Here is a 17447-nt window from a genome sequence, read left to right as displayed (position 1 = left end):
AGGCCATGCCCCATGAAAAGAGTTTCTTGGTGTCTGGGGACAGCTATCCTCCCCCCAATCCTGGATATCCTGGGGGGCCCCAGCCCTCCATGCCTCCCTACCCGGGGGCCCCTTACCCACAGCCCCCTTTCCAGCCTTCCCCATATGGCCAGCCAGGGTATCCCCAGGGCCCCAGCCCCTACCCTCAAGGGGGCTACCCTCAGGGCCCCTACCCCCAAGGAGGCTACCCTCAGGGCCCCTACCCTCAAGGGGGCTACCCGCAGGGGCCATATCCGCAGAGCCCCTTTCCCCCCAACCCCTACGGACAACCACAGGCCTTCCCGGCACAGGACCCTGGCTGTGAGTAGTGGGGCGGAAGCGGGGGGGGGGGGGGGGGGGAGGCAGGGGCTCTAGGTGCCCTCCAGTGGCACTGACCCAGCCCATCCTGGTCCTCAGCACCTCAGCGTGGAAACTATCATGAAGAGGGTCCCCCGTCCTACTACGACAACCAGGACTTTCCTGCCACCAACTGGGATGACAAGAGCATCCGCCAGGCCTTCATCCGGAAGGTGGGCAGAAGAGGCCGGGGAGGGCGGGGGCTGCGCTGGGCGGGGCTCTGAGCTGGCTCCCTCCCCAGGTGTTCCTGGTGCTGACCCTGCAGCTGTCCGTGACGCTGTCCACTGTGGCCGTGTTCACCTTTGTCGGGGAGGTGAAGGGCTTCGTCCGGGAGAACGTGTGGACGTACTATGTGTCCTATGCAGTCTTCTTCGTCTCCCTCATCGTCCTCAGCTGCTGCGGAGACTTCCGGCGGAAGCACCCCTGGAACCTGGTTGCACTGGTAACCCCGCCCCTGCCCCGCCCCGTGTTCTGGGGGGGTGGGGGCTCCCACCACAGGAGGATGGGGGTGGGGGGTTGGAAGCGGCTCCCCAACCCAAGGCTCCCTCTCCCCATAGTCCATCCTGACCGTCAGCCTGTCCTACATGGTGGGGATGATCGCCAGCTTCTACAACACTGAGGCGGTCATCATGGCCGTGGGCATCACGACAACCGTCTGCTTCACGGTGGTCATCTTCTCCATGCAGGTGAGGGGCCCCCGAAGGCAGGGCTGCGGAGGGCCCAGAGGCCTCCCAGGGGCCCCGGCACCCAGAGCCTCGCCCCCCACCCCACCCCGGCCCGCAGACCCGCTAGGACTTCACCTCGCGCATGGGCGTGCACCCAGAGGCCCCCCTCCCCCCTGCCCGCAGACCCGCTACGACTTCACCTCGTGCATGGGCGTGCTCCTGGTGAGCATGGTGGTGCTGGTCATCTTTGCCATCCTCTGCATTTTCATCCGGAACCGCATCCTGGAGATCGTGTACGCCTCGCTGGGCGCCCTGCTCTTCACCTGCGTGAGTCGAGGCGGTGGGCGGCCCCCGGGAGGGGGGGCTGGGGGGGGGGCGGTGCGCAGCGTGCAGGCTTGTCCCTCAACAGCACCCGTTGCCGTCGCCTGCAGTTCCTGGCAGTGGACACCCAGCTGCTGCTGGGGAACAAGCAGCTGTCCCTGAGCCCGGAGGAGTACGTGTTTGCCGCGCTGAACCTGTACACGGACATCATCAACATCTTCCTGTACATCCTCACCATCATCGGCCGCGCCAAGGAGTAGCCCGCGCCCGGGCCCCGCTCAGGTGGCCTGGATGGCCTGGACCCTGCCCCTGGTGTGGCAGTGCCATCATACCTCCCCTCTCTCTCTCTGGGCACCGCCTGGGAGTGAGGGGCCCCCCCTCCGACCCTCCTGTGTGTATACTGCAGATACTTCTGTCTGGACCCGCCGTGGCCAGCATGGCCCCTTCTAGCCCTCCGGCCCGCCACAGGGCAGCGGGGCCAGGTCTCCATGCCTCCTCCTGCCCACTCACTGTTGCATGAGCCCTGTCTGCCAGCCCACCCCAGGGTCTGGGGGCGACACCAGGTCCCAGGGGAGAGGGGTGAAGCCAGGAGGTGCGGGTGCACGTCTCCCCTCCGGTTCCAGCCCCCTCCCATGCCTGGCATAGAGAACCCTCTCCCTCCCCTCCCCTCCCCCGCCCCAGAGCGCTGCCCTCTGGGGGCCTGAGGGCTGAGGATCTTGTCCCTGTGCTGAGCCCTGAGGGCAGAGAGATTGAGAGTATTTCAGGGGAGGAGGGCGCCTTCCTCTCGTCTTGCTGTCTTTAAAATTCCAATAAACGGGACCTTCTGCTCTCTGCCTTCCCGTCACTGGCACGGCCGCTTCTGTGGGTGGCAGAAGCTCTCGGCATCACCAGGTAGAGGGAGGAGCAGGTTGGCCTGCTGGGAGGGGAGGTCAAGGACAGAACAGCAGCCAACCCTTCTCCACCTGCACCCCACCCACCACCTCCCCAGCCGCACCATAAGGTCTAGGCCTAAGACTCGCACGGGAAACTGAAGGCCTCTTGAGGTTAAGCATGGGGCCAGGGGATGGTGACTTTGCCCTGCACTCCTGGGAACTGCACGACAGACGAAGGGCTTGCGAGACCCTCACCATCCAGCCCTGGGCCCGGGAGCAGCACAGGCCACTGACAGAGCAGGCCCATGGTGCCCCTCACAGTCCGGCTCTGCCAGGCCCCAGCGTGCCCACCAGTGCCCGCGCCTGCCTCAGTCAGAGGCCGTGCACCTCCCCATGCCGTCCCCATGACACACCTGCGGCCCGGAGCCCCTGGCGGAAAGCTGGACAAAGACTAGGGGCTTGGCCAGTGGGGTCCCTCGGCCTGCCTCTTGTACCTTCTGGCCTCGCCTCAGTCCCAGCTTGTTCTGGGTACCCCACCCCCACTCTTGCTCCCTCACTTCCGGGCCCTCGCCCACCCTAGCGCCAGGCTGCGCATCCAGAGGCCAGCCAGCTGTCCCTGTCCTCACACCTCGAAAGAGGGGCTCCTGCACCGCCCAGGGCCCGGCTCCCTCAGAGCAGCCCCCTGCCCTGAGATCACCACGGCCTTCCCCCTGCAGGGCCCTCCCATCCAGCCTGGCTTGTGAACCCTCTCCTGGGGCCCCTCCGCCCACCAGCCCCCCCCCCCCCCCCCCACCCATTAACCCAATCCTTTAACCGGCCCAGCAGCCCAGCGTCTGTGAAGGGACCCCCGCACCGCAAGTTGTCTACAGGCACCTCGACTGGGGCCTGAACCGAGTACGTTCTCCCCGCCAACCTGCTGCTGTGTCGTCGTTGCCAATGGTCTCCACCCCGGCCACCCAGGCCAGAGCCACAGCTGCCCTCTGTCCTCTCCCTACCCACCTTCCCCTGCCAGGGAAGGCCTCCCCATGCTTACCTGTGGGCTCACATCCACCAGCCGTCTGCCGGCCAGGTGTATTTCCAAAACCCCGATCATCCCACCTGCCTGCTTGAAACCCTCTGATGGTCACCAGTGGGATGAAGTGCACCCTCCTTGCCCAGCACACAGGCCCTGCCATCTGCCCGCTGGCTGCCCAGCTGGCCTCCCCGTCCCCTCGCCGCTCAACCCCCAGGCCTGACCTTGCACGGCCTAAGCCCCAGGCAGGCCCCGCTTCCCCGGGGCAAGGCTGTGCACCACGGGGCCCCTCCTGGAGTCCACGGTGGCTTCATGTGACACCGTGCTCCTCTGTCACTCTGCCAGGCAGGCAGCACGGCTCCCCTCTGTCGCCTCCCCTCGGCTGCGGGCTCCTTGAGCAGGTGCCCCGCCCTACCCGGGGCTCTAAGCATGCAGGAACCCGCTCAGTGCTCGCTCACAGACCCATCAGGGATTCGTGCCGAGGAAGAAACACGGGGTGCTCACATGGTGAAGGAGAATGTCGGTTGAGGTGAACGAAAGTCCGGAATAATGGCCAAGCGTAACATGCAGGGACAGTGTTTTCTCAAGGAGCTGGAGGAGCACACGCCCGGCTTCCCCGGGACGGCCAGGGTTTGGAGGTGCGGGGCAGGGGCCGGACGAGGGCCAGCAGCAAGTCCCTGCTTCCTTACGCCCTCCCCACGTCGCCCAGAAGGGCCAACCCCCCTCATAGGTCCTCTCTAGCACCACTCCTGTGACCCCGCGGCTCCCTGGGGTCTGAGGTCCCCTCGCCGCACTGAGCCATAAGCTGGGCCTGTGCACGTGCAGCCGTGTCCAGTGAGCTTCCACCCAAGGGCACGGTCGTGGCCAACTATACTAAGGCCAAAGAAGGCTAATTTATTCTCCAACCGAAATGTCTATTTACGCAGGTCAGCGTTAAATCCATTCTCGTTCCAGAGATGAACAGACACAGTGCGCACCTCCATCACGCTCCTCGCCGAGCAACACGGCCAGTGGCCGTGCAGAGCCTCGCGGAGAGGCCGGCATAGGACCCCAGCTCTCTAACGCCCGGGGCCAGCACCCGGTGCAGGCCCAGGCACAGCACAGGCGTCAGCCGTAGGATGAATGCATGAACTTTACGTGGCGCTGGCTGCCCCAGGACCAGGGACAGAGACAGACTTGGCTTTCAGGACTTTGGCTCAGCTTCAGCGTCAGTGGGAAGGCTTTTCAGGAGGGCGGACGGCAAAACTGAAAGCCCGCGAGAACGCACTGAGGCACATCTGGCACGACCACATGGAAGAAAGGGGGGAGCGTGCAGAGTCATGGGTGGTCAGGGCCAGGTGCGGACAACCGAGGAAAGAAGGCTCCGGAGTCTGGAGTCTACCCTGTGGGCAGCGAGGAAGCACTTCCTCCAGTGAAGGGGCCGGCAGTGGTTTGAGTGGAGGCAGGACGATGAGAGCGGGCCCGCGGGGAAGGCGCAGGGCGGGGGCAGAGGAGGCACTGAGGGGAGGCCCGGCCCGAGAAGCTTGGCCTCTTCCGCCTGCAGAACATTCTGTCTCTTGACTGTTTTCGCTCGGTCTCGGGCGTGTGGGGCCCTGGAGACCTTCTAGCGTGTCCAAAATGCAGATCCCTCTCCCTACAACTTCTCAGCTCCCGTCTTCAGCACTGAAGGCGCCTCTTCCCCCAGGGGTCTTCACCCCTCCGACCCACTTTGTGACACCATCCACATCCTCCGAAATGGCAACCTCCACGCCCTTAGGTTCTCGTGTGGCAATGCCTCCTTCCAGTCTGTGCCCTCTGTGCTCCTTCATCCCGCCCTGGCCTGCGTTCCTGTGGCCCGGCCAGCTCCCGGTCCGGGGAGGACGCTAGCATGGGTTCAAAATCCTCTCCACCCTGGGGCGTCTGGGTGGCTCAGTCGGTTACGTGTCCGACTTTGGCTCAGGTCATGATCTCGTGGTTCGTGGGTTCGAGCCCTGCATCGGGCTCTGTGCTGGCAGCTCGGAGCCTGGAGCCTGCTTCGGATTTTGTCTCTCTCTCTCATAAATAAACATTAAAAAAATTTTTTTAAAAATCCTCTCCACCCCCATTGCTGTCACGACCCTGTGGCATTTCTCCTATCTCCACCCTTCTCCCGAGTCGAGGCCACAACCCCACCCGTCTTTAGCACTGCAGATGGTGATGAGCCCCCTTATATGCCTTCAAGGGACTTCCAGTCCAGACCTGGGGTCTCAACTCCCACTCTTAACACACAGGACTACTGGATAAAATACTTTTATAGTTTTAAGTACACATCGCTGAACAGCAGTGTAAGAAACAAATGTGAGGAGAGACCACCTCAGCTGTGAGGGAAGAGTTACAGCCACGGGACTTGGAGAGGTCGTGCTAAAAAAAATAAGACTTAGCATCCAGGACCCACGAGGGAAAGAGGCTTGGTGAGACCCCAGGCTTTTGACCGAAAGCCTGGAGGGTTCCAGCTGGGGGACTAAAGCACAGACCCTTAACCAGAACCACACCCAGGCTGGATTCAGCTCTGTCCCTAGTGGTTGAAAGTAATCAGCTCCTTTCTGTCTGCCTGGTAAGGAGATGACATCATCCGGAGTCTCTACAGGGTTTTTTTTTTGTTGTTTTTTTTTTAACACACAAAGGCTGTCATTTAATTAAAAATTACTAGGCATTTCAAAAGACCACATGACTATTTTTCCAAGAGGAAAAATAAGATACAGAAATAGACCTGGGGGTGACTCAAAGATTGGAGGTAGCAAAAAAAGGGGAGCTTTAAAATAAATATGATTAATACGTTAAGAAAAAATTGGAGGGGGCAGTAGAGAAACATGGACGAGAATGTGGAGAATTCCCCGAGAGAGTTGGAATCTATGTAAAGAATCAAACTGAATGGAGGACTACAATTAGGTGAAACTAAAAATTCAGTAGCTGCATTTAAGACCAGATTAGACAAGTCAGAAGAAAGGATTACTGAGCCCAGAGGTCAATAGAAGACATCCCAACTCCCAAAGAGAGAGAAGGGACGGACAGAGAAAATGTAGACATGTGCTTCTGCTATGGGGCAGGAGGCTGCAAGGTAGGCGCGGTTCTGGAAGGAAAAGAGAGAGCGGAAAAGGGACGTCTGAAGAGATAATGCCTGAAAAACTTCCAAAACCAGTGATACATCAACCTGCAATCTACCAAAACTGACACAAAAGCGTTATGCTGACCTCGTAAAGTTCCCCAGGTTCTGTTATGAGCCCATGATCATGCGCTGAAACGCGTCTTTCCAAAACTCACACGTTGAAGTCTAAGCCCGAGCGCTCGCTGTGTGTTCTTGTCTGGAAATCCCGTCACAGCAGGTGTAATGAGTTAGGACAAGGTCACACCGGAGTAAGGTGGGCCCCTAATCCAGTGTGTTTGCCGCCCTTATGAAAAGGGGAAACTTGGGCACAGGGGCCTTCTCCTTCTCTGGCCCCTGCCTGAGAGGAGCTGTCACTGTGTCTGTCCATCTGCCACAAGTGACAGCGGGACTGCCCCAGCTTCCTGACTGGGAGACACAGGCAGACGCTCAGGGCCGAACCCCAGAATCTGAAGGCTGAGACCCCTTGTGCTACAGGACTGTGAGCGTGGGGCCAGGGCCGATGGCCAAGGTGTCCTGGTGCTCGGGAGGCAGAGATCTAGCCAGCGGGGCCGGCCACCTCTTGCGTGCAGTCCACTGTCACAAGAATCCCGGCCACCTCAGCAGCGGCTGGCACACAATCTACGAGTGTCACTCTGATTTGTGGTGGACGCCACCTTAGGAGCACCGCCACCCCAGGGCCACCGCCACCCCAGGGCCGTCTCCACTCTGTGCAGCCAGAGGCCTGTGATGGTAAAGAGTTCCTGGCACCCCTACCCAAAACAATAAAGATGTCAGGTGACTTTTCTCAAAAACAAAAACAAAAACAAAAATATCATACTGAAGGCTCTAGCAAGTATGATAAGGCAAGAAAAAAGGGCACGTTTATTTATTGCAGCACGACCACGTAAACAGGAAATCCTCTGAAATCTACCAAAAAGACGACTAGAACAAACAAATGAGTTTGACGAGATCATAGTACACAAGGTCAACAATAAAAGAGTCACGCGGGGCTCCTGGGGGGCTCAGTCAGTGAAGCGTCTGAGTCTTGATTTTGGCTGAAGTCATGATCTCGCGGTTCGTGGGCTCTGTGCTGACGGTGTGGAGCCTGCTTGGGATTCTCTCTCTCCCTCTGTCTCTGCCTCTCTAAATTAATTACTTAAAAGTCATATACGTATTAGGACCACAAGTCAAGGAAGGCATGTGGCCTCCAGAACCAGCAAAGAGCAAGGAGACAAATTCTCCCGAGATCCTCTGAAAACAAACACGGTGCTACCTACACCTGGTTTTTAACCCATCAAGACTTATCAGACTTCTCGTCTACGGAACCGTAAGATAGTAAAGGTGTGTCGTATAAATAAATTCTCATATTGCTCAAAACGTTATGTAATTGTTCACTGCTATGAACGTGAAATTTTAAAACTCTATATACGTATGTGTTAACTATATATACATTAAAAAAACCCATCAAGTGCTTAGGGACTATGGCAGAGGCTCCCTAAGACCACTCTCAGGTTTGATGATTCGCTAGGACTCACAGGACTTAGCATCTACTCCAACTCACCATTAGGATTTATTAAAGAGAAGTACTACAAGGCAAAATCAGCAAGGAAAAGAACTCATGTGGCAAAATCTAAAGGAAGTCAAGTGCAAGCTTTCAAGGGTCTCCTCCCTGCGGAGTCATACAAGATGAACCTAATTCGTTGACCAAGGAGCTGGGATCACGTGTGTGAAATGTTGTCGATCAAGGATGCTCACTGCAGACTCAGCGCCCAAGGTTTTTATAGGGGCTGATCACATAGGCACCCTCTGCCCGTGTTCTGTAGCAACCCCCAGACTCTCAGAAGGAAAGCAGACGCTCGGCCGAAGCCATGTCGTTTGAACGAACAGCTTAGGCACAGTTCCTTCAGCCTATCGGTTCTGGGAATTGTGGGAATCCTCCTGAAATCAAGCTGCTAGATGAGAAGCAAGGGCCAGCCTTGCAGAAAGACCTTTCTCAGGGGCGTGGTCTCAGGCCTTTTCTACACAGTAATACATTTATTTTTTTTTTCAACATTTATTTATTTTTGGGACAGAGAGAGACAGAGCATGAACAGGGGAGGGGCAGAGAGAGGGAGACATAGAATCGGAAACAGGCTCCAGGCTCTGAGCCATCAGCCCAGAGCCTGACGCGGGGCTCGAACTCACGGACCGCGAGATCGTGACCTGGCTGAAGTCGGACGCTTAACCGACTGCGCCACCCAGGTGCCCCTACACAGTAATACATTTAAAAAGATATGTGCAATCCACGTCCACTGAAAATGACAAACATTGCTGAGAGGTATTTTTAAAGACCTAAACAGAGAAATTTACATTCATAGATCAGAAGACTTAGGGTGTCAAGAGGTCAATTCTCTACAGATTGATATAGAAATCCAACACAATCAAAATCAAAATCAAAATCCCAGGGGGTTTTATTGTAGAAATTGACAAACGTCTTAAGATTTAAATGGAAATGCAAAAGATGCAGAAAAGTCAAAACAGTTTTGAAAAAAGAACAAAGTTGGAGAAGCTATTCCACCTGGTTTCGTGACTTACTGTGAAGTGACAATAATTATAAGGAGGACACAGGTGAGTGGAACAGAATAGAGGATCCAGAAAGAGACGTACACGTATTTTTTTAAACAAATGGTTCCATCTGATGGAACCAGCAGATACCACTAGGAAAGAATCTCGATCCTTACCTTACATCACACACAAAACAACTTGAAATGGCTCATAGACCCAAATATAAAAGCTAAATTTATATATTAAAAAAACCCTTCTAGATGAAAACACAGGTGAATCTCTTCACGACCCTAGAATAAGCAACTTTCTTAGATAAGACGCAAAAAGCGTGAACCACTAAAAAAATCTTCGCTAAAAGCTTTTACTCTCTAAAAGACACTGCTGAGGAGGGGCACTGGGCGGCTCGGTCAGATTAACGTCCGACTTCGGCTCAGGTCATGATCTCACGGTTCGTGGGTTCGAGCCCCGCATCAGGCTCTGTGCCGACAGCTCAGAGCCTGGATCCTGCTTCGGATTCTGTGTCTCCCTCTCTCTCTGCCCCTCCCCTGCTCACGCTCCGTCTCTCTGTGTCTCTCAAAAACGAATAAATGTTAAAAAAAATTTGTAAAAGACACTGCTGAGGAAATGAAAAGACAAGCCACAACTTGGAGAAAATATGTGCAATGCACGTGTTTGACAAAGGTTTATATCTGGACCACATAGGTGCTTCTGCAATTTCAGAATCAGAAGGCGCGCAACCTAATTTTCAAAAATGGTCAAAAGACTTTAGGAACCTCATAAAAGAAGATACACAAAGGGCCAACAAACACACGCAAATATTTTCAACATCGTTAGGCATCAAGGAAATGCAAGTTAAGCCACAACGAGATACCGGTCCACACCGACCAGTACAGCGAAAACAGAAAGATTTACAATAACAAACATCGGCAACGCGGAACAACGAGGGCTGTCATGTGCCGGTCGCAGAAACGTGGAAGGTACGACCACTTTGGAAAACAATTTGGCAGTTTCTTACCACGCTAAACAGCTATTTACCATACGATCTAGCCACGTCGCTCCTAGATTTTTACCCAAAGATGTATACACAGATGTTCACGGTGGGCTTCATCCATGAGAGCCAAAAATGGAAATGCCTGAAATGTCCATCAAAGGTGAGTGGATAAGTTGTGACACAGTCATGTGATGAAATGCCACCGAGCCATAAAGAGCAGTGAGCCAGTAATACTAACACAGCCCCGTGAGTGGATCTCAAGATCAGAACGCTGAGCAAGAGACGCCAGACGCAAAAGAATACGCACTGTCTGATTAAAAGACTGCTGGGGGGGCCTGGGTGGCTCAGTCGGTTAAGCGTCCGACTTCGGTTCAGGTCATGATCTCACGGTCCGTGAGTTCGAGCCCCGCGTCGGGCTCTGTGCTGACAGCTCAGAGCCTGGAGCCCGTTTCAGATTCTGTGTCTCCCTCTCTCTCTGGCCCTGCCCCGTTCATGTTCTGTCTGTCTGTCTGTCTCTCTCTCAAAAATAAATAAACATTTTAAAAAAAGAAAAAAAGAAAAAAGGCTGTTAGGCCCAGGGGTTGGAGGCGGGACTTGCCAGGGAAGGGCGCACAAGGGAACTGTTGGCGTCACAGAAATGTTTTATCCCTCGTTGTAGTGGGGGTCACTTGGTACATACACTTGTCAAAACTCATCAGATTGTTTGCTTAAAATGGGTACATGTTATTGCATAAGAATTATACCTCAATAAAGGTGATTTTTCAAATAGGAACGTGGGGGCTCCTGGGTGGCTTAAGTCGGTTGAGCGTCCAACGCTCGGTCTTGGCTCAAGTCACGGTCCCAGGGTCACGGGATCGATCCCCCCCTTAAGATTCTCTCTCTCTCTCCCTCTGCCCCTCACCCGCCTGTTCTCTCCCTCTGTCTCTCAAATTAAAACATGAACGTGAAGGGGCGCCTGGGTGGCGCAGTCGGTTAAGCGTCCGACTTCAGCCAGGTCACGATCTCGCGGTCCGTGAGTTCGAGCCCCGCGTCAGGCTCTGGGCTGATGGCTCGGAGCCTGGAGCCTGTTTCCGATTCTGTGTCTCCCTCTCTCTCTGCCCCTCCCCCGTTCATGCTCTGTCTCTCTCTGTCCCCAAAATAAATAAACGTTGAAAAAAAAAATTAAAAAAAAAAAAAAACATGAACGTGGAAAAGATAAAAAATAAAGTGTGAATGTGGGCAAAAGATTAACAAAACCCTTTCCTCTTCTGCTTGACAGTGTGACCTTCGGTGAACTCCCTGTGCACCCCCGGTAATCAGGTAGAGGTAGAATGTTGGTTTGACTCGCAGCACTGCTTATGGTAACGCTTTGCCCTACTGGTAAGCGGCCCGTGGACAGGGAGCAAGTGGAGAGGAAGCAGCAATGCCCGAGGGAAGCCGTACTCTGAGCCCCCTGGGGGACAGTGGCTCTCGAATCAGGACCCCAGAAGCTCCGTCCGCGGAAGGGCCCAAGGCCCGACGACTGCCGTGAGGCGCAAGCTTTGGAGGCCAGGGCAGCTCTCGCCCTGCCCAACGTGGACCTCACCATCTTGAGTGTGAGTTGGCACCTGTGGGTCCACGGAGGTGGCCTTGTCGGCTCCGTGACTCCGTCAGAAAAGGAAGACGCAGCTGCGGTGCTGGCCGAGCTCCATTTCCTGCCCTGTGAGCAGACGGATGCCAAGGGAGACCCCTGGCTACCTTGTGGCCGGGGCTGGGTATCCCGCAGACTGAGGCCCCTTGGGGGACACCGCAACGGCTGTTTCACAGAAGAGCGACCACAAACGGCCACAACACGCACAGTGGCAGGTCCAGCCGCATAAATCATCAGGGGAAGGCAAGTAATGGCGGGCACAGCGTATGCGCTCAACGAACACCTGCACGACTGAGGCCGCGACCGCGACGAGATGCCAGTTAATGTCCACTCGACCAGAAAAAATGCACAAGCCCGGCATATCAGGTGTCGGAGAAGTCACGCAGCACCAGGAATCACTTTGTGCGTTGGCGAGCAAGTCAGTTAGTAAGCGAGTTTGGCATTATCTTGTCAGGTGGAAAACTTGCATTTCTGCCACCCGGAAATCTGCACGTGTGCCCAGGATAAACGTTTGCACGTGTTCGTCTGCAGACACGTGGGAACGTTCGCCGTGTCACCGTTTACACTAGCAGAACCCCGTAAGCGGCTAGACGTCTGCCGACGAGATTACGGGCGTGTAAATCGTGGCGCGTGCACAGAATACCGGTTCCCCTGACCTTGTCCTCTGACCACAAGGCAGCGCAATTAGAAAATTAACCATAGGGGACACCCCGTCGTCTGGGCAGAGTGCCCGGCGCAGCACAGGAGGGCACTGATACCCCAAGTCCCTGTGACGGCAGGAAAACCACCCCCCCGCCCCCGCCCACGCTTCCGAATGCAGAGCCCCTGGTGAGAACCACAGCCCTCAGCGCTCAGGATGAAGTCACATCCTGATGTGACCTCAGGCCCCACGTGACATGCCTGCGCGGCCACCGCCCTCGCCTCCCACTCGCCCCCACCGTGCACACGTCAGCCACACACGTCGTCCCCACCTCGTCTTCCTTCAACCCGGGTGGATCAGATGTGAGAACCCGTCCCCCTGGAGCGCTCCCCTGACCCCCACCATCCGGGGCTCCTCCAGCAGAACCCTTGCCCCCCGTGTGGCGGTGGCCTGTCCGCCGGCAGGTGCGTCCGACTTCACGTGACTCTCTAGTGGCCGCGGCACGACCACGGCTACCCCGATGCCTCGCGCGAGATGCGGCGCCCGACTGGCGCTCAACGGATCTAGCCCTTGTGGAACTGCCTTGTGCGTTAGAGAGCGGGCCGCGTTCCCGGAGCCCAGTGCGGAGGGGACGGTGGGACGGGGACAGCCCCCGGGGGGTCTGGGACACCGAGAAAATGAAGTAGCCCCGCCAGAGGTGATTCACTCACCGATGCCCGTCTTCCGGGATCTGCCTCTTTCGCCTTGTACGACGCACAGGGCGGTTTTCCTTCTGTGCCCCCACCCACCCCACCCCCGTTCCACTCACGGTGCTTCGGTCCTGCTTGAAGCCCACGCGGCTCCCGCCTGAACCCTGCAAGAGCTTCTCGAGCATCGGCCTCCCCACTTCCAGTCTTGAACCAGACACACAGGCGAGGACCTCACTCCCGGCTTAAAGGCCCCCCAAAGGCTACCGTTGCCTGTACTAATCTCGGCTGTGGCTCCTGCAGCCAAGGTCCTACTGGGCCAGCGGGAGTCACGCCCTCCCTGGGCGCCCAGCCCCCTCGTCAGGCGTCACACCTGCCCTCCTGGGCGCCCCGCTGCCAAGGCTGGCCGCTTTGTCCCCTGAAGACACCGAACTCGGGGCACAAGTTCTCGTTTATTTTGTGTCCCCAGTTCTTCACACAAGAGCCGCTCAGCAGAAGGCGGCCGGCCCGAGGACCAGCCAGGAGGAGGCCTGGGGCACTGGGGGGGACCTACACTTGCTCCCGCCAGTGTCTGGCTTCCTCCTGGATGTGCCCTAACAGCATCTCTCTACCTGTTGTCCGTCTCCCCTTGGCCCTCTGTCCACCCGCCCCTCCAATGCTCCCCTTGGAAGGTCCCGGTCACGGAGCCTCAGGCCCCCGCCCCTCCTGTCGGTCCTGCCCACCCCTTCCCCCCCTGGCCGCCTCCTCTCACCCCTGCAGGCACTGCCCCCCAGGATTTCAACCTTCCTCAGGCGCCTCCTGCCTGCAGGCTCCCAAAGCAAGGCCCACTGAGGCTCCCCCTTAGCGCGAGCTCCAGATGGCAGCGACAGGCCCCCCGCACAAGGACTCTACCTTGGGGGCACTCCCCTCCCAGCCCTGGGCTCAAATCCACACACCTCTTCCCCCTCCCCCCGCCCCGCCCAAGGCTCCAGTGTGTCTTTCCTCCCCCAGGGGTGCAGGCCTGCCCCACACTCCTTCTTAGCCCCCTCTGACAGGCCTTGCCCACCCTGTCCTGAGGCGGTCCCAGGGCACGGTGGCCCCTCATGGACCTCAGCACTGCCCGCCGGCTTGCCCCACTCCCCACAGCACCTCCACCTCCATCCGGCTCCCACAGGCGAACAGCAGCTGGTGCCTCGAGCACTTCCCAGGCCCTCACCCGCCTGGCGCCGCACAGACTCCAAACCACCCTGCCCTGCCCCCTGCCTACACCCCTGTGCTCCCACCGCAGCCTCCCTCGCTGACGGCGCCTCCTCGTCCCTGCCCACACCGTCCAGCCCCACAGTCCTCTCCCAGTCCTTCCGTGTGTGGTGCTGCCTCCTGCCTCAGGACCTTTGCTCTGCTTCCTCATCCCCCGCCCTCGGCGACAACACCGCCTCCGAGGCCCTACGGCCCACCCTGCCCATCTTTCCCCCTCACCCCATTCCCCTGCAGGACCCTCGCCCTCAGTGCCCGGGCACCCCTCCAGTCTCGCCCACACCGTGTGCCTAGGGCTTCGAGCGCATGTGCACGCAGCTGGGACGCGTCGGACGCCGCTGCGAACGGACAGAGAAACAGCCCGGCCGGGGTGGGGGGCGGGGGTGGCCGGAGCCAGACCACAGGGGACGAATCAGTGGCCTGGCGCGGTCACTGGCCGCCCCCAGTCCCCACCCTCAGCGACAGGGGGCAGAAGCCCAGGGAAGACGGTGTCCCGGCGCACGAGTGCCTGCCGACTGGTGAGGACACACAGACACCCCCACGACCGACCGGGGTGTTTACTGGAAGGCCCGCCCGCGGTGGGGGCGCGGGGGCGGGGCCTGCCGGTTATCGGGAAACCAGCTGGGAAGTTGCGACAGGCGGGGTCGGGCGTGGCCCGGCGGCGGGTGTCTGGCACGCGTCTACGCGGCCTGGTCTGCCCGGCTGGGTGCAGCAGTTGCTTTCCACTTCCACCTAACGTTTCTCGTGGGCGAAATGCACGCCAACGAACGGGACCGGCCGCGTGTATGGGCCGCAGGGAAACAGTGCACGTTTGCAATAAGCACTGAGGCAAAACCCTCCGTGTTTGTGTCGGGTTCGCTCTGAGGACGAGACACCCCCACTCCCCTGTGGCCGGAAACGTGTAGCGCACTATTCCCCAAACTGAGGCTCAGGGACCCAGACAGGCTGAAGGGGGGGTGGGGGCCCTAGGGCCCCCATCTGAGGGACATGGGCCTCAGGCCCCTTCCTCCGGCAGCACTGGGGCGTGGGGACCCCGAGCCTCCGAAGCCCGTAATCGGGGCCAGGTGTCGGGTGCCACGTGCAAGCCTGACCTCGCAGTGACCTTCACATATCATCGAACCAGAAGACAAACTGGAGGGTGGGTGCGATCAGCCCAGCCTGCGGTGACCGCACATTCCCACGGCCACCGGCCAGCAGAAGGCGAGCTGGGCCTAAAACCAGGCCCTCTGTGGCTCACCACTTCCCTCTGTGTTCTTGGAGGTTCCTGATAAGAATTCCTTCGGAAAGGTCCGTTGCGAGTGTGCTAAGTGAGGGCTGGGCAGAGGCCGACTCCTCATCCCTCGCCCCCCCGCCCCCACCAGGAGCAGGTCGGCCCTGGCTGTGGGGCCCACAGAGGCACCACTCAGACCCCGGTCCGTTGCAGGGGAGGCTCACGTGGCACGTTGAGTGGACACAGCCCACAGGAGGTGGGTGAGGGGTGGGGAAGCTCTGGGGGAGGGGCCTAAAGCCCAAGAGGTGCCGTAGGGGGTGCAGGCGGTGGAGGTGCCCCAGACGAGGGCTGGCGGAGAGGCTGGACTTCTGGAGGCCGAGAGGGTGGAGGACGCAGCAGAGACAGGCGGGGCCCGGGCTCTTGCCGCCTGAGGGTTCGTGAGAGAAAGTGCTGGTCGTGCACTCAGGGACACGATACAGGCTGCTGCACCTTGGGGCTCACCGGGGTCTCGGAAGGGCAGTAGGGGGAAGAGAGGCGTCGTTACCCCATTGGACAGATGGAGGAGGCGAGGCGCAGGGAGGAGACACAGTGAAGCGGGAGGCAGAGCCTGCAAGAGGGGGGCGGCTCGCAAGCCGAGGTCTGAAGAAGGAGGAGGAATCAAGGAGGGTCAGGGCGGGGGGGGGGGGGGGTGGGGAGGCGGCTGGGAGGCCCAGCCCTGGAGCCCAGGGTCCGGAACCCCGCCGCCCGCCTGCAGCAGCCCCGGCCCTGGGCGCCCCTAGCCTGCAGGCCGCCTGGGCTCTCCCCTCCTGGCGCCTTCCGAACAAAGCTCTTTGTAGCTAACGCGCTCCAGAGACCGACAGAGGCCTCCTGGTCTCCGCTGGCCCCTCGGCCCTTCCTGAGGAGCGACCGAATGGACCCGTGGGGTTGGTGACCAAGTGACACTCACAGAAGAAGACGCTGCCTCTAGCCAAGGCCTGGAGAGACCTTCCCCTGAGGCACCCCTTCCCAGCTCCGGCTGGTCGGGCCCTGCCTGGATGAGCGGGGCCATCGCAGTCCTAAGGGGACAACGTCAGGAGGGGACAACCGGTCCCTCAGAAACCTAGGGGCACATCCTCAGACACTCAGCAGGCCAGTTAGCGCCTGCCTTGTTTCTCCTGCCAGCATATCTTCTCCAGCTTCATGGGGAGAATGCTTCCAGGAAAAACAAAATTTAAGGGTTGAATAAAAACTGTATTCACACGTTTGCTGAGCACCTACCATGTGCCAGGGCCTGTGCTGGACTCTAGAATGCAGAGTGGAGACCGTACGGCGGGGCCTTTGTCCTCTCCTGGGACACCACCCTGGGTCTTCCCTCTGAACAGAGCCGAGGGCCAGTGGGGGGTCAGACCCCCAGGGGGGTCCCTCCCCTGGCAGCTGTGGGAGACACACGCGCGCGCGCGCACACACACACACACACACACACACATGCTGCCTGTGCAGGGGTGAGGCTGGAGGCAGGAAGAGCAGGTCAAAGAGCAGGCTCCAAGACCTGCCCCAAGCCCCAGCCCCCACCGCTGGGAAAGGTGGGAAGACCCGACTGGCCGTGGGGACCCGGGCGCCCCGGGGAAGGTCTGGACCAGGCACCGGACATGGAGGGCTGTGCACCGGTGTCCCCACCTGGAGGACGGAGACTGTTACAACACTGCCCGGCACACGGTAAGCACCCAAACCGAGCTGGCCACGGCCCTTTCATTGTCTGAAGTGAAGGAGAGGGAAAGGGAGGGAGGAGTCGCGGCTGGCATCCAGGAGGGCACTGCACTCGAGTGCCATCTGGATCTGTGGGAGCACAGACTGGGCAGATTCCTCCCAGGAGCTCCTTGTGGGCCACAGGGTGGGACCCCAAGGCTGTAAGGGCCACAGCAGGCAGCACGGAAATGATCACCCAGCCGGGATTGTTAGGACGCTAGGGCCACGGGCAGCACGGTTCCTTCCCTGGGACCCCCCCCACAAGCCCAGAACGGCACGCCACAGTCCGCCCGTGTGGACGGAGGTAGGAGGGGGTGTGGACAGAGGGCTCTAGGTTAAAGGTCCCTGTTCTGTAGCAACTTTTTGCCTTGAGAAGATGGCTTTTACAAGGAAACTGACAAAGAGTCCCAAGCCAAGAAGGGAGCAAAGATCCCCTGAGGCCTCGCCAAGCTGCTGTGCTG

The 17447-nt window shown here is 58.8% G+C and overlaps 1 protein-coding gene across 1 annotated transcript; it reads left to right on the top strand.

The window, feature by feature from the left end:
• The first annotated feature begins 5 nt into the window (after nucleotides 1-5).
• Nucleotides 6-2190, top strand: GRINA (glutamate ionotropic receptor NMDA type subunit associated protein 1). The gene is made up of 6 exons (XM_086695050.1): nucleotides 6-339; nucleotides 436-548; nucleotides 617-817; nucleotides 933-1061; nucleotides 1224-1367; nucleotides 1472-2190. The coding sequence occupies exons 1-6, from the start codon at nucleotides 6-8 to the stop codon at nucleotides 1619-1621; spliced, it is 1071 nt and encodes a 356-aa protein (XP_086551176.1). The 3' UTR covers nucleotides 1622-2190.
• The last annotated feature ends 15257 nt before the right edge of the window (nucleotides 2191-17447 follow it).

The sequence above is a fragment of the Puma concolor genome, chromosome F2 (assembly GCF_028749965.1).
Source record: "Puma concolor isolate L17-30 chromosome F2, mPumCon1.1.hap2, whole genome shotgun sequence".
Taxonomy (NCBI): domain Eukaryota; kingdom Metazoa; phylum Chordata; class Mammalia; order Carnivora; family Felidae; genus Puma; species Puma concolor.
This window is presented reverse-complemented; position numbering and strand designations above follow the sequence as displayed.

Coding starts and splice junctions, on each gene's coding strand:
- GRINA (XM_086695050.1), top strand. CDS start 6: ATGCCCCATGAAAAGAGTTTCTTGGTGTCTGGGGACAGCTATCCTCCC. Junction 549..616: donor GCCAGGCCTTCATCCGGAAG/GTGGGCAGAAGA, acceptor CTCCCTCCCCAG/GTGTTCCTGGTGCTGACCCT. Junction 1,062..1,223: donor TGGTCATCTTCTCCATGCAG/GTGAGGGGCCCC, acceptor CCCTGCCCGCAG/ACCCGCTACGACTTCACCTC.